The sequence below is a fragment of the Panthera onca genome, chromosome A1 (genome assembly GCF_046562875.1).
Source record: "Panthera onca isolate mPanOnc1 chromosome A1, mPanOnc1 haplotype 2, whole genome shotgun sequence".
In the NCBI taxonomy this organism is placed as follows: domain Eukaryota; kingdom Metazoa; phylum Chordata; class Mammalia; order Carnivora; family Felidae; genus Panthera; species Panthera onca.
Window position 1 is genome coordinate 101,117,596 of NC_138339.1, and position 26,372 is coordinate 101,143,967.

Genomic DNA, 26,372 nt, shown 5'->3' on the forward strand with positions numbered 1-26,372 from the left:
TGAGCTGTTTTGGGGAAGATTAGGGCTAATAATAACTTACATAAAAATAAAATGTGGAAAAAAGCAAGTTCCTAGATTAACAAGTTTAACATGTATCTGTTTTATGACATTTATTAATCTACAAAAACTTTGAGACAACTCAATTTAACAAGTAGTCAAAAACACCGAACAGCAAAAACACTATTTGGCTTGCGGATGCAAAATCTCTTCCTCTTTCAAAATTCAATCAAATACCAAGTAAGCAAAATCTCACCTCTTAAGCTCTACTTGCATCATTTCCGATCTTTTTATGTACAAACTAGGAAACAAAGGACTAAAAACAACAAACTAAAAAAATAAAAATAACTTAATGGCTTCCAATACAGGACTTTCAAGCTCCCAAGTGGTGTCAATTAAGAAGGTTTAAGACAGGGGCGCCTGGGTGGCTCAGTCGGTTGAGCATCCGACCTCAGCTCAGGTCATGATCTCGCAGTCGACGGGTTCAAGCCCCATATCAGGTTCTGTGCAGACAGCTCAAGAGCCTGGAGCCTGCTTCAGATTCTGTCTCCCTGTCTCCCTGCCCCTCCCCCACTCGTGCTCTGTCTCAAAAATAAACAAACATTAGAAAAAAAATTATAAAAAATAAAGATGGTTTACGACAGAGAACATCTTTGGGACACCTGGCAGGCTCAAGTCAGGGAAACATCCAACTCTTGATTTAGGCTCAGGTCATTATCCCACAGTTTGTGAGAGCGAGCGCCAAGCTGGGCGTGGAGCCTGCTTCAGATTCTCTCTCCCTGTTCCTCTGCCCTTTCCCCATACACATGTGCATGCACACGCTGTTTCTCAAAAAAAAAAAAAAGAAAAAAGAAAAAAAAAAGAACATCTTACATCAATTAATTATAATTGACACTCTTCCAGGCTTTCAAACGTCATGAGGTTCATCACTACAACTCTTTGCTAGCCTAACACTCCTCCTCCTCCTCCTCCTCTTCCTCCCCAAAGCATGTTGTCAACTCAGTCTACACCTTAAGCCTAGACCTCAAGCCAGACTGCATGTGTCTGCTATTTTCCTCTATCGTGAACAAACAGCCTGACCTTCCAAAGCGGCTCCTTTAGTGCCCCCTTAGAACACAGATGCAGGAAGCTGCTCAGAGGCTGAAAATTGGATTTGCAAGGCCCACATCCCCACAGTCTGCAAATCGGTATTATAAAAACTCTTGGCTACCAGCTGCCAACCCCTGCTTCTTCTCTAATCTTATTACGGGGCAGTGTTTCTCTTTTCCTGCAAAAGCAAGTCAATGAACCTCCATTGTTCATTTTAAAAATTAGAGGCAGTCTGTGACTAAGCTGAGGAATATCCTTGCATCCCCAACACTGTCTCCCTTCCTAAAAATAAGCAAGCGGAAATAGTTTTCAAAAAATCTATAAAGTTCTATAGCACACCAGACAGAATCAAAAATTATCACACCCTCTGAAACGAATTCCTGAAATAGAGAAAAATATGTTAATTTCTTTCTTTGTGCTCACAATAAAATACCCAAGATGATGAAACTATATGGGCATAAGAAATAGACCAAGATTCAAAAATATTACAGAGAAACTAACACAAAGGAATGGGAACAACAATTGTGCAGGCAAAAAAGAAAAACAGACTCGACAATATAGAACACTTCAATATAAAATTAAAAATGCTTCTAGAAGTCAGACTACAGGAAGGACAAAACAGTCTAACCTTGAAATAGCAGTTTTAGAAAGAGAAAACAATAGTCAAAGACCTAGAAAAATGAAACTTTAAAAAGGAAACATGGAAGTTTTCTTCATGGATCCAAACAAAATGCATGGGGGAAAAAAGAATTCTTATATCCACAGATTTTCTATAGGTATAGAGATATCTCTTCATCTTTTTTTAAATTTTAATGCCAGTATAGTTAACACTGAGTACTATATTAGTATCAGGTGTACAATATAGTGATCCAACAATTCTATCCACTACTCACTGCTCTTCATGGTAAGTGTGCTTTTAATCTTCTTCACCTATTTCATCCTCCCCAACAACTCCTACCCCGTAACCATCAGTTTGTTCTCTGTATTTAAGAGGCTTTTTTTTTTTTTTTGGTTTGTCTCTTGTTTTCTTTGTTCATTTGTTTTGTTCCTTGAATTCCATACGAGGGAAATTGTATGGTATTTGAAAGTACAACATCTGAGGCACCTGGGTGGCTCAGTCGGTTAAGCATCTGACTTCGGCTCAGGTCATGATCTTGCGGTTCGTGAGTTCGAGCCCTGTGTCAGGCTCTGTGCTGACAGCCCAGAACCTGGAGCCTGCTTCTGATTCTGTGTCTCCCTCTCTCTCTGCCCCTCCCATGCTCATGCTCGGTGTCTCGCTGACAAAAATAAATAAAGATTAAAAAAAAAAAAAAAAAAAGAAAGAAAGAAGGAAAGTACAACGTCCATGCATGACAAAACCGCTCAACAGGAGCACCTGGGTGGCTCAGTCAGTTAGGCACCTGACACTTCGTTTCAGCTCAGGTCATGATCTCATGGTTTCTGAGTTCCAGCCCCACAATGGACTCTGCACGGACAGTACAGAGCCTACTTGGGATTCTCTCACTCTCTCTCTCTCTCTGCCCCCTTCCCTGTGTGCATCTACTCTCTCTCTCAAAATAAATAAACATTAAGATGTGTATATATATGTACATATGTGTATATATACATATATATATACACATATATATATACATATATATATATGTATATATATGTGTAAATATATATATATGTATGTGTATATATATATAAAAACCCTCAACAAAATAGGTTTAGGGGGAATATACCTCAACATAATAAAGGGCATATATGAAAAAACCATAGCTAACATCATATTCAATGGCAAAAAACTGAGAGCTTTTCTAATAAAGTCATAAACAAGACAAGGATGTCCACTGTCACCACTTTTTACTCAACACAGTACTCAAAGTCCTCTCCACGGCATTCAGACAACAAAAAATAAAAAAATAAAAGGCATCCAAATTGGAAAAGAAGTAGTAAAACTTCCACTATTTGCAGATGACAAGGTACTAAGTACAGAAAACCCTAAAGAGCATCAAAAATCTACTAGAAGTTATAAAAGAAGTCTACCATTTTTGTAAGTAAGAGTTCTCTTTAGTGACCAAGAAGCAAAGACTTTTGAACAATAAATTCTCACGTCGAAACAGCTTATAATCAAAGGAACGGGAAAATATGTATATATCACCTGAACAAGGTGCCTTTTTGTAGAGGGTGAGTCAAAGTTGGGAATAATTTCTATCAATTTTTTTCCTCCATAATTATCACTCCATTTATGTGGTCTAATCTTCCTTCAGATAAATCTTACAATTCCTATTTTTTAGAGCCCATTTTAATGAGATTTTTCATTAGCATACAATTATTATTTTCAAATTTGAAAGTATCTCAGTATGTTGTCAGTCCTTTAAACTTTCTAGTTTTATTTGGATTTTACATTATACACTTGCCAAAGATGATTTTTGTAAAATAACCAATCATAATAGGATTGTTAGCACATAGAAGTATCAAAATAAAGAGACCCAATATATTGCCATCAAATAAAAAATCATCTAAATATATGCCTTAATAATTAATGCATTAATGTCAATAAAAGTCAACACAGATATAGATAGAACTCTGGAAAAACATACCAAATATCAACAGTGCTTATACTGATGACAGGGTTAAGCATAAGGTTTTAATTTTTCTTGGTATTTCCTATTTTTATAATTTATGAAATATAAATATGAATTTTAAAAATTAAACATTTATAAATGAGACTTTATTAAACTAGAAGCTACAAGTAAATATTTATCAAACCTCTGAAGACAGAAAGCAGAGAACAGGTCTACCCCAAAAAACAAAAACAAGTTTTACTACAGTTCTTACATGTGCTCTGTTTACATGTTATTAATTTGGTAGAAATTGAATTTAGACTTGTTTTTACTATAATATACACTCTCTGACCTCTTACTACATATGTCCAACGAGTCAAACTGGCTGAGATCAATTTGTAATAGTGACATAAATGTTTAAGTGGGTTAAAAGAATTAGGTTACAATCTATATACATATCAAGTAAGAGTCATGCTAAATATACATAACATACAATTATACATATCAAGTGTCATGTTAAATATACATAATATACAATTTCTGTATGTATACATAAATGTATACATAATATACCGTTATAAATTCCATTTTATATTCCACTAAAAAATTTCTAATCATTACATGTTTGAATTTTATCTTATACTCATTGCAAGAACTTCTAGATTTCGACAGATTTTATCGTGTACCATGCTGCTGTTTCCAAGTCTTCCGTGTTACTGTGTAATTTTTTAATGTTTATTTTTGAGAGACAGAGCACTAGTGGGGGAGGGGCAGAGAGGGAGACACAGAATGGGAAGGAGGCTCCAGGCTCTGAGCTGTCAGCACAGAGCCTGATGTAGGGCTCGAACCCACGAACTGGGAGATCATGACCTGAGCCAAGTGGCATGCTTAACTGACTGAGCCACCCAGGCACCCCCATAACAACTTAACTTTTTAATGCCAAATTGTAATGGAATCATTTTGAAAGCATTTAATTCATGTATGAATTTTAAAAATTAAACATTTATAAACCAGAATTTAATAAACTAGAAGCTACAATATTTATCAAACCTCTGAAGATAGAAAAGCAGAGAAGAGGTCTACCCCAAAGCACAAAAATAACTTTTAGTATAGTTCTTATGTGTGCTCTGTTTACATGTTATTAATTTGGTAGAAATTTATTTTAGATTTGTTTTTATTATACCAGCAAGGCACACACGTAATCTTTTTTTTACATCCAAATTAGTTAGCATATAGTGCAACAATGATTTCAGGAGTAGATTCCTTAGTGCCCCTTACCCATTTAGCTCATCCCCCCTCCCACAACCCTTCCAGTAACCCTCCGTTTGTTGTCCATATTTTTGAGTCTCTTTTGTTTTGTCCCCGTTTTCATATTATTTTTGTTTCCGTTCCCTTATGTTCTTCTGTTTTGTATCTTAAAGTCCTCATATGAGTGAAGTCATATGATGTTTGTCTTTCTCTAATATCACTTAGCATAATACCCTCTAGTTCCATCCACATACTTGCAAAGTGCAGCCAGACTTCTTCAGAGTTATCTTTAGTTCTCTCCCTTACCTCACCGCACCTCTTCAGTCCTATCAGGTGCACTTCTGTGCACACCAATGAAGTCATATGATTTTTGTCTTTCTCTAATTCTGCTTAGCATCGTACCCTCCAGTTCCATCCACATAGTTGCAAATGGCAAGATTTCATTCTTTTTGATTGCTAAGTACTACGCCATTGTATATATACACCACATCTTCTTTATCCATTCATCCATCGATGGACATTTGGGCTCTTTCCACACTTTGGCTATTGTAGGTAGTGCTGCTATAAACATGAGTGTGCATGTGTCCCTTTGAAACAGCACACCTGTATCCCTTGGATAAATGCCTAGTAGTGCAATTGCTGGGTCGTAGGGTAGTTCTATTTTTAGTTTTTTGAGGAACCTCCATACTGTTTTCCAGAGTGGCTGCACCAGCGTGCATTCCCAGGCACACATGTAATCTTAAGTGACAACCATTTGAGCATTGTAAGCAAGGACACGCACACATAGGTAATAACTATACCGTGACATATGCTGGAATGCACAGTGCATGTAAGAGCATCTCAGCTTCAGAGATGTTAAAATGAGGGTGGAAAAAAACTGCACTTTAGAAATGACAAAGTGTCATTTTAATAAAACATCTATAGGTACTCAGATTATGAGTAACGTTTTCTTAACACCTTTCACTTACTCCCTTTCATTCCCATTAGTATATTCTGTTTATTAGACAAAATTATTTTTACTTTTGTCTGGTCTTTTTAAATCCCTTCTTTCCTTAGGCTATGGGTACTGACTCTTCCTTAGTCTGATGATAATCTAGTAGGTAGGATACTACTACGGTTGTAATATTTGGAGGAAGCGGGTGGACATGATGGAGGGTGTTACAGGCCTTCCTCAAGCTGCCCTTGTCACTGTCACTATCTGAAGGGTTAGCAGATAGGACCGGGTATATAGTAAACTTCAAGTCAACGACAGCTTGTTTCATGATAACATAATTGAAAGCACAAAGTATATACATGGAGCATTCTTTATTTTTCCACTTCTTAAATTAGTAATGTTTTCACTATTCAGTATCCTTCCCAAAATTGTTTTCAGTAGCTGCGTGCAGTTCTCGTAGTATTCTCTTCTTAATGTGGGACCTTGAGGTTATTTCCCACACATTACTCATCTGATGTGTGAAGTGCAACTCCTTAGAAGGGAAGAGGCAGTTCTGTGTTACAACAATAGTTGTAAATTCTGAGTTAGAATCAGGAGCTGCAACCATGGCTGGCCCCAGCTTCCCATCCTCTATCGTACTCAAGTCTGCCATTGACCTATTTGACTCTAGAACCAGGGACTTGCTCTACCGACCTTGGTTCTTTTGACATCAAGCACAGAGTAGTAGTATCATTCAGTTTTTCTCTATAGAAGAGAGTGGAGTATATCTAAGGTTGAGAGGGCAATGAAATGGATCAACAGCTTTTAACTGAAGATTCTGATTGTGTGTTCTAGTTCCCTGACACTTCATTCTATTAAGGATAACCTAAATTGAGGTCATATTCTTAGTCTAGATGCAGTACTCTTGCTGAATTCCATGAGTCGATGATTCAGAAGTTACCTGAAACCACAGGTCCCACACACCCATCCATGCCCACGCTATACCAACTCAGTCAGATTTCAAGGAAATAAGGGGGGTGGGGGGGGATGAAGTCCTATCCCATTTTTTTTTAACGTTTATTTATTTTTGAGACAGAGAGAGACACAGCATGAACGGGGGAGGGTCAGAGAGAGAGGGAAACACAGAACCCGAAGCAGGCTCCAGGCTCTGAGCTGTCAGCACAGAGCCCGACATGGGGCTCGAACTCACAGACTGTGAGATCATGACCCAAGCTGAAGTCAGACGCTCAACTGACTGAGCCACCCACGCTCCCCCTTATCCCATTTTATATGTGAAGGGAGCATCCACTGACTTCTCTGTTACACTCAGTTAACTGTGCAGAAGAGCAGAATCTTCCCTCAATGCAGAAGAAACACCTGTCTAGGCATCTCATGGGCATCTCTGTCACCCAATCCTCCACCTATTCTGTGGATGTCCCAGCACTTTGCCCTTTGAATTCCTATTTCATGATTTTAGCTGACACAAATGCCACTGAACGTTATCCAAAGACGCACCTAGAAGACATTCTTGACCATTATCGGTATATCCTAAAATACAACATTCGAAAACCATTCACATGAATGAAATGGGTGTTTGTGAGTCCAGAAGTTATACAGTTTAAATAAAATTACTCAGATAAGTATCATTAAAACCCAGACTTCAGAGCCAAGAGCCAATGACTTTTAAAAGGGTCCATACACATACTTGAAGCAAGACAGTTCACGTTTTTTGGTTTTTTGGTTTTTGTTTTTTTTTTTAAGCCTCAAACAGCATGCAAAACCTTTCTCTCCACTTTAGTCACACGGGTTTTGAGTGTAAGAAAGGGTCATTTAGACCTGAAATCCAACACTTAGAGACTTACGTATAGAGGAACATCGCTGCAGCTCAACTCCATGGCTTCCACATCTGCAAGGAAAATAACGAATGACAACCGTTATTACAGAAGACACTGCGTAGCCAACCAGAACTGTGTCCCTCCCTTCAGTTATCCAGAGGGGAGAAGTAACGATAGATGGGAAAATTGCAGAGACAAAACCATGAACTACAGAAAAGAGATTCCATCTGTATCAAATACCACCCCCCTTTTCTTCTCTCACGTTAATTTCCACACCTAAAGGAAACCTATCCACCCCAGGTAATATTCTATTGACTGCTCTTGAGAGAAATATTTCCAAAAGCCAGGAAAGTCAACATAAACGTGCTCAAAGTTTTGCCTTAACTACTTGAATAATAGAGGTCTCTGAGGTTAGAGTTCACCGCTGTCCAAATGAGGCAGGAGACCTCAGGAGCAAGACACTTCTTTGCTGAACATCCAGAGGGCAAAGGTTTCAGTCATGTGATCTCAGGAGGGCGGGTATGTACTCCAGTTACCAACCTCTCCACCAACTGCATGCCTGCCCCTGTAAAACCCACATCCAGAAACCACCTTGAAACTTAGGGAAAAAAAGCAACCATCATTCAAGACGTTCAATGAACACCTACAGTGGGCCAAACAATCCACAAAGATGACCAGGAGGTGGTTCGGCACTCAAAAAATGCACAGCTCAACAAGAGAGCCCTAAAAACCGGGACAAAGTAAGGAGTGGGCTGGATGAGAACTGTGAATGCGGCAAGACAGAGATCCAACCACTACCCGAGTTCTGCTCACCAGGCCAATCCTGGCTCTGCCTTCCCAGGCCACACCAGCTGCAGTACCTCGGCGATGGGTGACAGGGCACATAGCAACCTGAATTGGGACGTTTAGTGCAATAATACCCCAAGTATACACTTGGCAAGAAGAAAAATACAGAAAGTTTTTTTTTTTTTTGTAACAACTTTTAACTTCAGGTTTATTAATACTTCATACTCACGCTGCCACTGGCACCCTCCTAGGTCACAAGTTATACTCCCTAAGTTATCCTGAGAGAAGACCAAGCTCATTACCAACACACTGTGCCCTGTGGCCGTTTATGTAGACCCACTTAAATGGGCTTACCTATTATCATCAGTTCTTAATAAAACTTGCCTCATAAATTAGATGAATGGCTTAAGAATTCCAGGAAGGAATCTTCAAATGGAAGACAATACTAACAAGAATATGACAAATCAGTCTCTCATTCCTAAATACGAATTATTCATCAGCCCTACTGGGAAATTAAAATGACTAAGAACAATGCCTTATAATCTCCACCCACCCCCCCCTCCCCGCAAAAAAATCAGCTTTCAGGTATGTAAATTTTGAAAGTACACCCAATAGCATATACCACGATCCCTTACCCTAAATGTGTGATGTGCTTCAAGGTATCACCAACTGTTTTTAACCTGTGTTTACAGGCATGCCATAAACCATTGTGATCTTTTAAAAAACTTTAACAAAACTTGATACAATTACAACCTTTTAAAATTTTTGCTTAATAGCAAGAGTGCATTCTACAGTCAATGTGGTTTCAAAAGGACCGAAATGCACAGAAAATAATATAAGTGCATTCCTTTATGAACAAAACTTTGAAGACTATGGAGTATTTTAATGAATCTTAGAATACATCATCTGTGTAAGAGGTTTGCCATACACTCGTAGAAGTGCAGATGTTTTCCCTTACTCAGCTTTCTAGATTTTATCTGATAATACATCTACAAAAAAACACTTCTGGGGCACCTGGATGGTGCCAGTCAGTTGTGCATCTGAGTCTTGATTTTGGCTCAGGTGATGGTGCCAGGGTCGTGAGATCAAGCCCTGCTTCAGGCTCAGTGTTGAGTATGAAGCCTGCTTGGGACTCCCGCTCTCTGCCCCTCTCCTCTGCTTGCAGAAACGAAGGGAAGGTGGGAAGGAGGGGTACAGAGGGAGAGAGGGAGAGAAACCAAGAAACCACTTGTGAAGAGAATATGGACTTAATCTGAAGAGTGAATTACTTCTTTAATAAAGAGTAATCTCCTAAGGGAAAAGCACTCAACTACAACCACTAGGTAGGGCAGCTGCTTGGATAAGAACCTTAAAAGGCACCGTAAGTGAAATTCATTCCTTGTGTCATCCATGGGCAAAGTATCGTAATGAATTTCAAACACAGTCCAATCTACAATTTCTGTAATGACATTGCTAAGGACCATAAAAATCCATACACCATATTGAGTCGTATTGGTTATACTGTGGCAAAGTCTTTTAAAAAACTGTCCCACTTTATTTAATATGTCCTACACAATTTTCTCTTCCCGAAATAGAAGTGGTCTCATTTTTCTACAAAAAGTGGCTGTTTATGACATGTCTGTAAAAACATCCATTTTTCCAAATACATATAGGCCTTTCCATCAAGAACGGGTGATATTTCAGTAAGTGAAAATTCTTAAAGGAAATTCAACTGTCAGATAGTATATGCCATCATAACATTTTCAAAAAGAATATTAGTACATGTTACCACTGTTTTGTCACTTTCTTGCAGTAATTAAAGTTTGCAACTTAAAAGCATAAGAGACTTAAAAAATGAGAACAAACTGAGGGCTGATGGGGGGTGGGAGGGAGGGGAGGGTGGGTGATGGGTATTGAAGAGGGCATCTTTTGGGACGAGCGCTGGGTGTTGTATGGAAACCAATTTGACAATAAATTTCATATAAAAAAATAATAAACTTTACAACTTAATAAAGCCCTCATATCTGCAGGCTTCAAATTCTTGGGGGGAAAAAGCCTTCTAATCTATATAAATCTTTGAAACTGAGTGTTTCACAGGTTTTGTATTTTTAAAACGTAACAACTTCTAAATTATAGGAGAACCGACTGACATCAGGGAAGATGGGAGTTTGCAGCCACCTTATTTTTTTTTTTAATTTTTATTTGTAGGAGAGAGCATGTGTATGTGAGAGAGAGAGAAAGCCAGAGAGGAGCACAGAGAAGGGGGACAGGGTGAGAATCCCAAGCAGGCTCCAGAGTCAGTGCAGAGCCCGATGTGGGGCTCAGTCTCACAACTGCTAGATCACAACCTAAACCAGTATCCAGAGTCAGGTGCTTAGCTGACTGAGTCACACAGGTGCCCCATGCAGCCACTTTTAAAAATTAATAAACTTGTGGGGCGCCTGGGTGGCTCAGTCGGTTGAGCGGCCGACTTCGGCTCAGGTCATGATCTCGTGGTCCGTGAGTTCGAGCCCCCGTGTCGGGCTCTGTGCTGACAGCTCAGAGCCTGGAGCCTGTTTCAGATTCTGTGTCTCCCTCTCTCTGACCCTCTCCTGTTCATGCTCTGTCTCTCCCTGTCTCAAAAATAAATAAAAATGTTTAAAAAAATTAATAAACTTGTATAATTAGTGGATGGGATTAATACATAAAGCCCCGAATTTTTAAGCTTAGCCAGCACTGCACTTGTATTAGAATGTATATATCATAATGAGGTTCTCTTCAGCTGTGACACACATTAAATCCAAATTCAAAGTCAAAGTGCTTTGAACCAGACATTCAAACAGAAGGGTTACAGAGTAGGGGCACCTGGGTGGCTCAGTTGATTAAGTGGCTGACTTCAGCTCAGGTCTTGATCACCCAGTTCGCGGGTTGGAGCCCCATATGGGGCTCTGTGCTGACAGCTCAGAGCCTGGAGCCTGCTTCAGATTCTGTGTCTCCCTCTCTCTCTGCCCCTTCCTCATTTGTGCTTTGTCTCTGTCTCTCTCTCTCTCTCTCTCAAATTAAAATAACAAAAAACTTAAAAAATTAAAAAGAAGGGTTATAGAGTATTTTAAACCAACGTTTTCAAAATAATGACCCATTTGTTTTATTACTTCCGCTGACATGTATTGTACATCAATGTTTTTAGTGAGAACAAAAAGGGTTATTAATTGCATTTAATCTTCACAGGTTTTTAAATGTGGAGTAAGTTTGAAAAAATATACTGTTGCGTAGTACAATTTATAAATTAAAAAAATAAGGATACACACTTTTTTTTTTTTTTTAACTTAGTAAGGGTACATGACATCTTGCGAATCTGTTCCTTCTAGGTAAGCCTTTGTCCCCACTTGCCAGGCTGCGGGTACTTTTCCCACAGGGGTCTCAATGCAGGCTTACTAGACTAAGGAATAAGCTGTGGGGTTTCCCGAGCTCCACCCACCCCCCTTGCTGAGGTTCTAGGTGACAGGGGCCTGCGAGCTGGACTGCAGAGTGCAAGGTCACACCTCTTTAAAGCTAAGAGGGATCCAGGGGCGCCTGGGTGGCTCAGTCGGTTGAGTGTCCGACTTCGGCTCAGGTCATGATCTCACGGTCTGTGAGTTCGAGCCCCGAGTTGGGCTCTGTGCTGACAGCTCAGAGCCTGGAGCCTGTTTCAGATTCTGTGTCTCCCTCTCTCTCTCTCTCTGCCCCTCCCCCGTTCATGCTCTGTCTCTCTCTGTCTCAAAAATAAATAAACGTTAAAATAAATAAATAAAAAATAAACTAAAACTAAAGTCCCCACAGTTCTCAGCCTTGGTCCCAAACTTTTTTTTTTTTTTTTAATTTTTTTTTTCAACGTTTTTTATTTATTTTTGGGACAGAGAGAGACAGAGCATGGACGGGGGAGGGGCAGAGAGAGAGGGAGACACAGAATCGGAAACAGGCTCCAGGCTCCGAGCCATCAGCCCAGAGCCTGACGCGGGGCTCGAACTCACGGACCGCGAGATTGTGACCTGGCTGAAGTCGGACGCTTAACCGACTGCGCCACCCAGGCGCCCCGAAAAATAAAATATTAAAATAGTACTCGAGCCTAAGAATTTTAGAAAATCCAAATGGAGAACTCAAATTAGGAAAGGTAGACCATGATATTTGTGTGGTGAAAAGCTGGTGTGTGTAGAACTTGTCTAGCAAATACAAACTGGTTTTGTTATTAACCTTGATAATAAAGGAGGCACAATATGATTTAGCCATGCATCTCTGCAAGTGAGCACAGACCTTGCTGCTCTTGACTATTTAGGAAGCATCAGTTTTGGAAACATTCAAATGAGAATACGGTTTTTTATACCTATATCAGTTTGAACTTCGAGTATTTGAGTATATAATACATGTACCTCAAATGATTCTGTCTCTGATAGGGGCTTTTAGAAAGTTTGGGACCAGGGGCGCCTGGGTGGCGCAGTCGGTTAAGCGTCCGACTTCAGCCAGGTCATGATCTCGCGGTCCGTGAGTTCGAGCCCCGCGTCAGGCTCTGGGCTGATGGCTCGGAGCCTGGAGCCTGTTTCCGATTCTGTGTCTCCCTCTCTCTCTGCCCCTCCCCCGTCCATGCTCTGTCTCTCTCTGTCCCAAAAATAAATAAAAAACGTTGAAAGAAAAATATTTTATTTTTCAAAAACGTGTCTTGGGAATTTTAAGGCCAATTTCCAGTCTTTCTTGCAGACACCAGAGAATGATAGGGGGTCTTGGTACACAGCCACAATTTTTAAGTTTGCTCCCAAAACAGAGGAAAAAATTCTTATAAAAAGAACATCATGATGCAAAATATTCAATATTTCACACATACCAGAAAGAATGCCTAATGTTTCAGGATCTTCATTTTGCTAGTTACTTCTAATAAAAATTAGACCATTTAAAAGGTGAAGAGAATATTCCAACTTAAAAATAAGAGAAAATATAACATTCAACTTTCACAGTAAATAATCATTCTTGACTTTATGAAATTCTGGGTTTCTAAGACTAACTCCATATAAAATCTATGACTTGAACTTTGTGTTTGAACATGCCAAAAACTTTGGCTGGTACACCTCTTACAAAACCTATTAACAAATAATGGTCAAATATTTACTAATACTGTTAGTAACTATACTTGGAAGGCTAATGATGTGGTTAGGCACTGTGCTATGTATTTTACCAACACCTCAGAGAAGCCTCACAGCAGCCATGAGAGGAACCATGGAGGAAGTCTTACTTGCCTGAATCTTCATTTACAAATCCCTGCAGTTGTAAGGTTACACTGAAGCAAAAGTTACCCAAACCTAAGAATAATTGTTTTAATTTTTTTTTTTTACATTTATTTCTTTTTGATAGAGACAGAGCACAAGTGGGGGAGGGGCAGAGAGAGAAGGAGGCACAGAATCCGAAGCAGGGTGCAGGATCCGAGCTGTCAGCACAGAACACGAACGCGGGGCTCGAACCCACAAACCGCGAGAGCACGACCAGAGCTGAAGTCAGACGCTTAACAGACTGAGCCACCCAGGTGCCGCAACCTAAGAATGATTCTTGAATCAACTGACCACCATGAAGATTAGGAACAACTCCCTCCCACGTTTATTCTTCAGTTCCCGCCCCCTTACTTAAGGCTAGCATCTGTTCTCCACCCAGTCCCCCTTGTACTTTAGATGTTTTGTAGTTACATGTTTTGGTCTTGAGGTGGTTACTGGGTATTATAAATATAAAATACCTATCAAGATAAAATTGGAAATCTTTTTTTAAAGATGAAATTAGGTTAAATAAAATCGAGAATAGTATTTTTCAATATTGGCTAACTTCTCAAATCATGATCCTACTGATCAATGAGAATGTGGCAGAGATCCACTAACAAGTGAAAAAAGAAATCATAAGGAGATAAAGCCTTAAAGATCATCGCAGTATTAAAGGAAGAATTTCTTCTCCTCTTTATCCTATGAGAAAACGGAAGAACTTGTTAACTAATTCTAATAAAAATAACCCTCACGATAGCTCTTCGAAAATACAGTATGATATGCATGTATTTTGTATGAGAGCTTTATTTTTGCATGTTTGTTTCATTGTTTGATGTAAAATGCTAATTAGAATAAAGATGTAAGGTGCATTTAAAGAAAGTTTGAAATGTAGTAATTTTCTAAGAAATTACACTCTAAGAGAGAGAGAGAGAGAGAGAGAGAGAAAGAAAGAAAGAAAGAAAGAAAGAAAGAAAGAAAGAAAGAAAGAAAGAAAATACAGTGTGATAACATGAAGGTCCTGCTCTGCAATTAACAAATTTGGCAGACAAAAACCATAAACGCCCCCACCATCACTCCCCTCCTCTCTCCCTCTCCCCCCACCCCGCACCTCCCCCCACACACTACACTTGATGTCCCTCCTAAGAATAAGAATTAGAGTTGAAAACTGCAAGGCACGGGGCGCCTGGGTGGCTCAGTCGGTTGGTCGTCCGACTTCAACTCAGGTCACGATCTCACGGTCTGTGGGGTCGAGCCCCGCGTCGAGCCCCGCGTCGAGCCCCACGTGGGGCTCTGGGCTGATGGCTCAGAGCCTGGAACCTGCTTCCGATTCTGTGTCTCCCTCTCTCTCTGACCCTCCCCCGTTCATGCTCTGTCTCTCTCTGTCTCAAAAATAAATAAACGTTAAAAAAAAGAAATTAAAAAAAAAAAAAACTGCAAGGCACTAGGTCACGCTACACATGGTAGAACAGGTATTCAAACTTCCTGCTTCAAAGCTTGTACTCCTACCCATGATGCTGTGCTGCGTGCTAGCCACAGAAGTCAAATACAAAGTTTTATAGGGGATACTCCTTTTCATAATAGAACCCCAGGCAACTTTCTTTTCTACCACTGTTTCCTATGAGACCTTGGCCCTCCTTTTAAGGAGATTCCCTGTAGGGAACGTCCCTGATACCTGCTCTCCCCAGGTAAGACAGTATCTAGTGTCGCCCTCTGCACTTCACAGGAAGAAAGAGAAGCTCGGCAAAGTTGCACCACTTAGAGATCAAGCAGCCACAAGCGGCCAAGCGGGCGTGTGAATCCAGCCCATCTGACCTATCCAGCCCATGTTCTCCTTAGCCACAGCACAAGGTCCTTGTGTCACATAACTTTGGTCTCAAAGATAGCAAGTTGCTTGGCTAACAAGTAGCCAACACCTCATAAGAGGAGAGCCTCAGAAGCAGCCTGTATATGAACTCCACCTCTGCCCTATTCTAACTGTGTGACTTGGGCCTGAAGTTCCCCTCCCTGGGGCAGTCACTCATCCCTGAGTAATAGTGCCTACACCTCATAAGCCTCTTGAGAGGATTGAGACAGCTGACAGTAATAACAGAAAACACTTAGTGCCCATCAAGAGCACTCAAAGGCTAGCTTCATTTATCAAGCTTATATAAAGGGTTTCTTAAGCATTTGAGTATTTTGAAAGACCTCTAAATATCAGACTTAACAAGATGAGTCAGCACTAAGTGGGGCCAGGCTCCTCTGAAATGGGTCCACCCAGCTCAGCCTCACCCCAGCCCAGAGGAATCTCCAAGCATCAAGAATTCTGAATAGTATTATGCCAGGCCGGTGTGTGATTTTACACAGCTGAATGAATACTCCCCCCACTACGGTCAGAGAATTCAAAGGGTAGAGCTATTCCTACTGACACAACTCGACAACCATCTCTGTTTTAAACCTTCACTTGGAAATGATGAGTCACAGCTCTGTCAACAAACCTAGAAGTGTAGAATTATATCTATATTTCACAACTGTTATGCTAACTGGAGAAGGAGGAAAGAACACATGAACAACTGGGAGGGAAGGCCAAGTCTAAGGAAAAAGCTTCAGTGTGGGCACAGTGAAAATGGGTAAGAAGAGAGCATTTTAGAAATAAGCCTGGAGTGCCTGGGTGGCTCAGTCGGTTAAGCGTCCGACTTCAGCTCAGGTCATGATCTCACAGTCCGTGAGTTCGAGCCCCGCATCGGGCTCTGTGCTGACAGCTCAGAGCCTGGAGCCTGTTTCGGATTCTGTGTCTCCCTCTCTCTCTGACCCTCCCCTGTTCATGCTCTGTCTCTGTCTCAAAAATAAATAAATGTTAAAAAAAATTTTTTTTTAAAAAGGAAGAAAGAAAGAAGCCTGTTAAGGAGTACTGATGCATAGGGGCACTTGTACCCCAATGTTTATAGCAGCACTCTCAACAATAGCCAAATTATGGAAAGAGCCTAAATGTCCATCAACTGATGAATGGATAAAGAAATTGTGGTTTATATACACAATGGAGTACTACATGGCAATGAGAAAGAATGAAATATGGCCTTTTGCAGCAACATGGATGGAAGTGGAGAGTGTGATGCTAAGTGAGATAAGCCATACAGAGAAAGACAGATGCCATAGGTTTTCACTCTTACGTGGATCCTGAGAAACTTAACAGAAGACCATGGGGGAGGGGAAGAGAAAAAAAAAGTCAGAGAGGGAGAGAGCCAAACCATAAGAGACTTAAAAACAGAATAAACTGAGGTGGTTTTTTTTTTAATTTTTTTTTTTAACGTTTATTTATTTTTGGGACAGAGAGACAGAGCATGAACGGGGGAGGGGCAGAGAGAGAGGGAAACACAGAATCAGAAGCAGGCTCCAGGCTCCGAGCCATCAGCCCAGAGCCCGACGCGGGGCTCGAACTCACAGACCGCGAGATCGTGACCTGAGCTGAAGTCAGACGCTTAACCGACTGAGCCACCCAGGCGCCCCTAAACTGAGGTTTGATGGGGGTGGAAGGACGGGGAGGATGGGTGATGGGCATTGAGGAGGGCACCGGTTGGGATGAGCCCTGGGTGTTGTATGAAAACCAATTTGACAATAAATTTCCTATGAAAGAAAGAGTGCAGGCAGAGGTTTGAAGATTAGAAAATACAGTAACTATTCAACAGATCCCATTAATTCAAACCAGTGGGAGTGGTGGGAGTGGGCAGGAAGAAGGGGAGTCAGTCTGAAATGGTGCAGCCTGAATGAGAGAATGTTTATGAAGTACCCAGAGGGGTGTGAGCCAGCTGCTAACACAATGTTCCACCAAAACTGGCACACTCACTTGTATTTTGCAGGATGTATTTGCATTCCAAGCCTTTTTATATATCAGTTCAACATTGCTTTTCCTATCTCACTTTTGCGATCGATCTGTTTAGTTGCATCCTTCGTCATCAGTGCAAAGCTCTATCACTCAGCATCTTGGGCAAGATACAGCCTATCAAAGGCGTCAATGTCCTCATTCGCAGTAGGTCTCTGAGGTCCCTCTATCATGTCCAGAAGTCAATTTACTGTCACCTGCTCCGTGCAAAGCACCACGGAGGCTGTCATGAGAAAGATTCACTTACATAAAACACCACCCCCATCACTGATGAACTCACAGTTTGGTTCGGGGAATATCTATATCCATGAAAACCTAAAAGTTTTAAGGAGTAATACACCATCGACCTGACAGAACATGATTGTGTTAGGCAAGCATCAGTGACAAATGAGTTATAAATGTAATGGGGGGTGGGGGGGCAGGGAGAAGGACCAGCATGAAAAAAAGGACATGGACTTGTGCTATTTAGGAAAAAGTGATGAGTCTGACAGGCTGAACTAACAGGTTTGGAAGGAGTAAAGGTCATTGGCCCCTTACTTTTATACATCATCCATCTCGAAAACACACCAAACCTGTGACAGAAGTGAACAACAGACTTTCAGGGGCCAAAAGTCACCTGCCAGAAACTTAATAACACCAACTTCATGTCTCCTTTTGGTCAGAATTTAACAAAATATACTCCAGCTTTTCCTGTAATTTGCTTTACTTTTGCTTCCACAAACAAGTTTAGGGAGGACCCAATTGGTACTGATAGTTCTTTACTTGGACAAATGACCTCATTGGATTTATCAGACCCTGGTGTCTTCACCAGCTTCTCATTTCTGTTTTTTATTTCCCACACTTTTTAATAAAGCAAGGAAATACACTTGACCCTGGACACCCTAAATTTACTCTGCTTAGGTCTATTTATAGATGGATTTTTCTTTGATACATATAGTCGGTGCTCTGAATTCATTTTCTCTTAGTTTTTTTTTTTTTTAACATTTTCTTTTCTCCAGCTTACTGCATTATAGAAATACAGTATATAACCACATGATGTCACTTAGGTGGAATCTAAAAAACACAACAACAACAAAGAAAAAAAGACTCACAAACACAACAACAAAAAACTGGTGGTTGTCAGAGGGGTGGAAGGAGAAGCAAAACAGGGGAAGGGGATTATGAGGTACAAGTTTCCAGCTGTGAAACAAGTCAAGGAGATGAAAAGTATGCACAAAGAATACAGTCAGTATTATATTCACGTAGGGTGAATACACTTATCATGGTAAACACTGGGTATTGCTCAGAACTATTGAATCACTATGTTGTACATCCATAACTAGTTTAACATTCTATGCCAACTCAAAGAAAAATTAAGACATTTTTTAACTGGTATAGCTAAATTAGTATACCTAATTCTAGATAATAAAACTAGTGGATCTATGTGTAAAACCTGGAGAAACTCTAGAATGATCATTTAACATTTAGAATTATGACCTTCAAGCAAAGATGAAAAGAAATGAGACTTGGCCTTAGAAATAGGACTAGTCTCAAAATGTTTAATTTAGTTCAGCACATGTACTCACAACTTCCTATATGCTTAGTACTGAGGGAGGAAAAAAGTGTCTCCTTTCAGGTACATATCAATCTATTCGACAAGAAAGGGCTTACAGATGTGAAGTAGGTAAATAACCTATAGAAAAGACAATACCAAGGATATAGAAAGCCCCTAGGCACCAGAATGTCTGCCCCATGGACAGAGGAAGACAGGAAGACCACAAAACCCTTATGGGGTTCTAGCAGTAGAGAGAGGCACAAACACTCCCCTCTGTCAGTAGTTGGGGTATCAACAGGGCTCCCCAAGGAGACAGAGCCTGACCTGAGCCTTTTATATAGTTTGTCAACTAGGGGCACTCCTATCCCAAAAGGCATTTAGAAACAGGGCAGGACAGCTTTTCTGGTTCTCAAATGACTGGGTCAGCAGGATAGGGAAAAAGCAGAAGGGGAAAGGGAGCTGCTATAATGCCAGGTCAACCCTGCATAAAGAAAGGTCCCACCCCAAATGCCAACACAGATCTCTGTTGAAAATCACCGAGGCGGACAACAGACATTCACCAGGTACACGATGAAATGGAACAACCTTTCAAGCCCAAGAAGGAACAGGCAGAACCCCATGTAGTACGAAAGGGTTGTTCACGGAGGGACAAACACCTCCAGGACAGAAGGATGGAAACACGTTCAGGGTCCCCATGATACACCTTAGTAAGTTATGTGAGCTTCACGCCAGTGAGCGGCTTTAATGCACGAGAAGGATGTGACCTGAACTGTGCTTTCAAGAGGCCACTGTAAGAGTAGGTGGAGGAGGGATTCTGCAGTCAGAGCAACAGATCAACACCATTGCTGTCACTCAGGTGAGAGAGACAGAGAGCCTGAACGAAAAACAGTAGCATAGGGAGGGCAAAGATAAATTTAAGAGATTAAGGGACAAAACGGACAGGCCTTAACGCTAAACCAGATGTAGGGGATAAGGACTAGGAGGATTCTAGGGTGACTCCTTGGTTCTTAGTCTGGGGAGCCAGGTATTTAGTGACATTGACCAAGATAGGGAAAATAAAAAGGAGAAGTGGAAGATGTGGAGGGGGAGAAAGGACTACTAGCCATAACGAGTTTGAGATGTGATTACTCATCAAGACAGAGAGGTCTGGGCTTGAAAGATATACTGGTAACACAGTAGTTTGAGTCACTGGGAGTAAATGAGAGGATTAAGGTGGTAGATACACAGAAATTCGAAAAGGCTTTGCGTAGAGACTTAGAGAATGTCAAGAGAAAGCAAGGTAGAAGAGCTCACGAAAGACACTAAGAATAGAGAAATAACCAACAAGGCTGGGATTAACTGAGCACGATTTATTGTGTCAGACAAGGTTCTGTGTGCTGTTTAAATTCACCTACTTCTCAGAGCCACATGGAATACCTCCTATTTTACATGGAATACCATCCCCATTTTACACATAAGAAAACTGAGGGACAGAGAGGTTGTGTACCTTGTCCAAGGTCACACAAGTATTAGGTGGCAGAGCCAAGATTTAAACCCAGGCAGTCTGGTCCCAGATCCCATCCTCCTAACTTAAAGTCTCCACTTCTAGGTCAGAAATTTGAAAGGGGACTAATGTGACAAAATCCAAGAGGGATGGATGGACAAGGCAGCAAATGCTGTGGATAAATGAAGAAAGCACACTAAAATCAGAGAAGGACCTACTGGATCCCTAACTTAAGAAGTCGCTGGCTCTCAGCCATTTCCACGTTGGTGGAAGAATCGGCCTGATAAGAGCCAATGGAGCTGTTACCGGGAGGTAAAAAGTGAACATGACCACATGAAACAGTAAACGTTCCACAAGTTACAAAAAGGAAAGAGCTTTGCGGTGAAGTCATAACATAACATAACATAAAGTTTTTTTAAAAACCTCCACTGGGCAAAGGGATCATGAGCTGTCTTAAAGCAGGAACATAGGGAGAACTGGTATTCAAATATTTTCACTGGGTGAAAACGGTCAAAATTATTTTGTTATTCTGATTCAAATCTAGGCACACTCTTGTGCTCTGAAGCAATGTTACCTACATAAGCTAATTATAGTCACAAATTTCTATTACATACCAAACAAGGACTTTGTGCAATCCACCACCTGGGATTCAAGATTAAAACAGAAGTTCTGAGGTGCCTGGAGGCTCAACTGGTTGAGCATCCAACTTCGGCTCAGGTCATGATCTCACAGTCCATAAATTCAAGCCCCGTGTCGGGCTCTGTGCTGACAGCTCAGAGCCTGGAACCTGCTTCGATTCTGTGTCTCCCTCTCTCCACCCCTCCCCCACTTGTGCTGTCACTCTCCCTCTCAAAAATAAATTTTAAAAATTTTTTAAAAAAGTTCTTATAGGATAAGTATTAAAATATTGCAATAACATAAAAAATAGTCAACAATTTAAGTGTTTGTTATTTAATATTCAAGGCAATGTTTTAAATAAAGCATGAGGTCTAAAAATGTACAGAGACAAGTTCAAACACACAAACAGCTCAGCAACATTCAAAAGCCTAATGGCTCAGCAATAATAAATAATGCTTACAGCTTACAAAGGACTGTAGTCAAGTCAAAGAGAATGAGGACTCAGAAGGGGCCATTGTCTTTGGAAGTTACCAAGTCACTGGTTGGCACTTCAAGGGCAGCAGAAAGACTCATCAAGGGGGCTTATGTTTTAGGTCTTCCCCCCGTCCCACTTGGGACCTGTGGGTGCTTGCAGGGATGGGGGAAAGAAACCAGAGTATCAGAAGAGCTGGGAGAACAGATCCTGGTATCTGGCACCAAGTGGTCAGGGATGTTCAACGTCCTGTAAGAAGGACAGTCCTGTATAACTGAAGAATTGTCCCATGTCCTTCTTGGCAATTTGGACAGATTTTTTATTTTGCTCCTAATGGCTTAGGTGTCCCTTTCCCTCAAAGAGGCTAGCCAGCTTCAAAATGTCTCCTGGAAGGACATTCCTCACAAGAGGAATACAAGTTGCTACTTCTAGAAAATAATACCAGTTAACGGCATAGTACTATCCCAGGTGTAACTGCCTAGGAAATGAATGAATTTTTTCTATGCCTGCCTTAAAATTCCTAGATATTTTTGCTTAAATTAGAAATTACCCGGGGCGCCTGGGTGGCGCAGTCGGTTAAGTGTCCGACTTCAGCCAGGTCACGATCTCACGGTCCATGAGTTCGAGCCCCGCGTCAGGCTCTGGGCTGATGGCTCGGAGCCTGGAGCCTGTTTCCGATTCTGTGTCTCCCTCTCTCTCTGCCCCTCCCCCGTTCATGCTATGTCTCTCTCTGTCCCAAAAATAAATAAAAAACGTTGAAAAAAAAAATTTAAAAAAAAAAAAGAAATTACCCAACATCTACTTCATAATATATATATGTATATATATGTATATATATATATATATATATACACATATATATATGTATATATTCATTATCAATAAGAATGCTAGGCCTCAACATTTCAAGTTACTGTGGAAAAAAGTTTTAATACCTAATTCTACATAGATTCTGTTGGGGTGAAAGCTTTTATTTTATGGTGTTTAAGTTCCTTGTTGATAGCCCTCACCAGGAGAAACCAAAGAATAAGGAAGGCTCTGTCTTTCTAGGCAACCTGAACCTGAACTTAAGACTGGATGTGCTCCAAAAAACTGCAACGCCTGTTGTGAGGCAGGTACAACTTGGTTTTTCAGCCTTCACAGTATTTACTCAAGCCCTCAAGAAAGCTCAGAGTCCCCTTCTCAGATGTTTTCTATGGCTCTCACGCAACAATGTGTTGCCTAAAGCAACAGTCAGCCTCATATTTTGAAAAACGCACACTTACAAAGTTATTAGGAAACGAAGGTCACACTTTGGGAAACCTGAGGCAGTAAATACCAAATCAAGGCAAATCTTCACCAGCCATGAACTGAACTACCCTCTATCTGTTCTGGACAACAAATGCAGTCTAAAAAGCCAATATGAACAACAACAAAACAGGCAGGTGTGTACAGACCTGCTGTGGTCTGAGTGTTTGTGTCCCCCACTAACATTCAGGTTGAAGTCCTAACCCCCAACGTAATGGTATGAGTAGGCGGGGCCTGTAGGAGGTGGTCAGGTTAGGAGGGTGGAGCCTCCATAATGGCACTGGCCTTAAGAAAAAAAAAAAGAAAAGAAAACCACAGAACTCCCTAAGCTCCTTCTGCCATGTGAGAATGCAATGATAAGCCTCTAACCCAGAAGAGGGCCCTCACTCAGAACAGGCTAGCACCCTGAACTTGGACTTCCAGGCTCCAGAGATGTAAGAAATAAATTCTTGTTTCTAAGCCACCCGGTCTTTAGCATTGTGTTACAGCAGCCTGAAGAGACAAAGACAATGCCAAATATATGGTCAGTGTTTCACCAGTACTTCTCACATGAGGACTTCTCATCAACAGGGCTCAAGTTCATCTCAACCCTGTTCCAACGTACACACAGGTGCACACACAAACACATAACGAACTCACTTCTCATCTGCTTCTTCATGTTCCTATTCTCCTCTAGATTCAAGGTCACTAAATGAGTAATATAATCCAAGTTCATAGGGTAATAGACAGTGAGGAATATAAAGTCTCCATCTTTCCCACCAGCAGGCCATACCTTGATCCAAAACACTAACTGAGGGGGAAAAAGTAAGGTAGCAGGACACACAGCTTGGGGCAAAAATAGGCCTATTAGCCAAATTAGAGGAAGTACACAGTTCCCAGCCCGAGTATACACACATACCTAAATGCATCACAGACTTGTCTAAGTGTGTAACCTATAAATTTAGATTTATGGGAGGAAACTTCATTTTGGTTAAGTTCCCACAGCATTTAGTAGAACACAGACACTATACAAAATACCCCAGGTTTAAAATGCACCTAGTAAACAAGTTATGATTGACAGTGTAACTGACAATTCCAGACTACATTCATTGTCCACCTCAGTCGTGAGCTCACACCAGGGTATGCTCTCCTGTTTCCACTTCCTCTGACTGTATTAGCTGTTTACAACTTGAGCAGTTCTTTCCATTTTTCTCCATCCATAGGAGGCTACTCTGAGCAGAAGCTATCATTCCCTATTTTGAAATCAATACCTTTCACCAACTAGTCATAGATTAGGCCGTTAGAATGCTTTCTTTCTGGCTCTGCACATATTCCCTTGTCCATCTCTGCTCCTGTGATCTGGGTCCCATTAATCCCAACGACCTGAGTCACGCGCCAGAGTCGTTCTCCCTTTACTGCTGTGTTCCTATTTCTGTGTCCCCCTCCCTTCTGCCCTGTGATCAGCACGAGTAATTCTAATGTGAATACACCAGGGTCCCTACCCTAGGGAACTCCTAGTTTACTGGACAAAGCACACAAGTAAACAGCTAATACCATGTATTACAATGTAATGTTACCATGTAATGTTACCATGTAACATTAGAGTAAACAGAAGTGCTGGGTGCTAGGAGAGAACATAGGAAAGGTATTAATCCTGAATGAGCAGGATGTGCTCCTTCTTAGAAGCTGACAAATACTTGGTAAATGTTTTTAAACACAGACCTCCTTTCTGCCTATATGATGGATTAAATAACCTGAGGACCCTACTGCTTAAAACATTCACTAGACTATTTTTAAGAGCTACTTCAAGTGTGTAGTTCAACTCTCAGTAAAGGAGATCTCCTCAGTCCTAAAATTATGACTCATCAAAAAAAAAAAAAAAAAAAAAAAAATGTTGTAATGACCTATTGAGAATATTTGCCCTGAGAAGGTTTGCCAGTCTCAGCCAAGATGACTGGATTTTAACTGCCAGGGACGTCAAGAGACAAAGTTATGTATCCCTGTGTGGTTGAGTATCCTAACTGAAACTTCCGCATCCACCAGTACAGCAAAGGGCTACGCTTTTACTTAGTCCAATAAAAAATTATGACCAGTAGCAAAAGAAATAGAGAAGAAATTGTTCTGTTTCAGCCTAAGCCTTAACTTGGCTGGGGCGGGGGGGGGGGGGGGGGGGGGGGGGGGGGCGGCGGTGGAAGAAAGTTCTCTGTAAATCTTCAACTACAAAATTTACATATAAGATACATTTATGGTTATGCATGCATTCAGGGTTAACTCAGAATTCCAGGGCTCCCCCAGTTCAAGGGTCATTGGTCATAGGCTCACAATGCAAACTTTTCAGACACTTGACAAGACTACTGAATATGAGAAAGACAGGAGAACAGAAAATTAGACTTTCTGAAGCTCAAGCAATAGACTAACCAAACATTCGGCAATCTAAGTATGTTTCAATAAAGATGCTAAAAAATAATTGAAAACTTAGGATGAGAATACGATCTGCCCCCAGCTCACTTAACAAAAACTAGGCTGACTTGACTAAGAAGCAAACAGAATTTCAGAAAGTAACAGGTAGAGTGTTTGAAAATTCACTGGATAGGTTAAATAGCAAAAATGGAAAGTCAAGAGATCATCAGTGAATTAGAACTTTGATATTAAGAATTTATCCAGAATACAGCACAGAGTTAGAATAGGTGAAAGATACGAAAGATGTTAAGATACATGAAATATGGAATGAAAAAGTCCAGAATCTTTTTTATAGGAGGCCCACACTGAGAAAGAAGAGATAATAGAGGACAAACAGTATTTTAAGAGACTTTTGGAGAATTTCTATCAGTTGATAAATTCTCAGATTTTGAAAATAAATGGAGTCCCAACAATTCTACATCTAGATATACCAAAGCACAGAGTATCTTAAAAAGGTACTTTACCAAGTCATGTCTATTGTGTGGTTTCATTTTATTCATGAAAACTATATATTTTGTATTATGACGGAGAAAAATGTAAAAATAGAAAATTGTTCATATTGGTTATAACATGGGATTGCAGAGAGTGATAAAAAAAAGTCTTCAAGTTTTTTTTTTTTTAATTTTTTTTTCAACGTTTTTTATTTATTTTTGGGACAGAGAGAGACAGAGCATGAACGGGGGAGGGGCAGAGAGAGAGGGAGACACACAGAATTGGAAACAGGCTCCAGGCTCCGAGCCATCAGCCCAGAGCCCGACGCGAGGCTCGAACTCACAGACCGCGAGATCGTGACCTGGCTGAAGTCGGACGCTTAACCGACTGCGCCACCCAGGCGCCCCAGTCTTCAAGTTTGTAAAAATACCCCTCTGACTTATAATAAACTTTACAAATAAGACACATTTTGAAAGTGTTTACGTTTTTAAATTTTAAGTGGTATTTAATTTAAATGTATATTTAATCTGAACTTTTATTTAACAGTTAAAGTTTTAGGTTTTAATTTTTTTTAATCTTAAAAACAAATTCAACCACAAA

The 26,372-nt window shown here is 40.6% G+C and overlaps 1 protein-coding gene across 1 annotated transcript in view; it reads right to left on the bottom strand.

Moving 5' to 3' along the window:
- Positions 1-26,372, bottom strand: part of ARHGEF28 (Rho guanine nucleotide exchange factor 28) — a 305,098-nt gene that overhangs the window by 238,352 nt on the left and 40,374 nt on the right. Inside the window, exon 2 of the mRNA XM_078449013.2 lies at positions 7,662-7,705. Coding sequence (XP_078305139.2) covers positions 7,662-7,694 — 33 coding nt within the window. The 5' untranslated portion in view covers positions 7,695-7,705. The remainder of the gene's footprint in view (positions 1-7,661; positions 7,706-26,372) is intronic.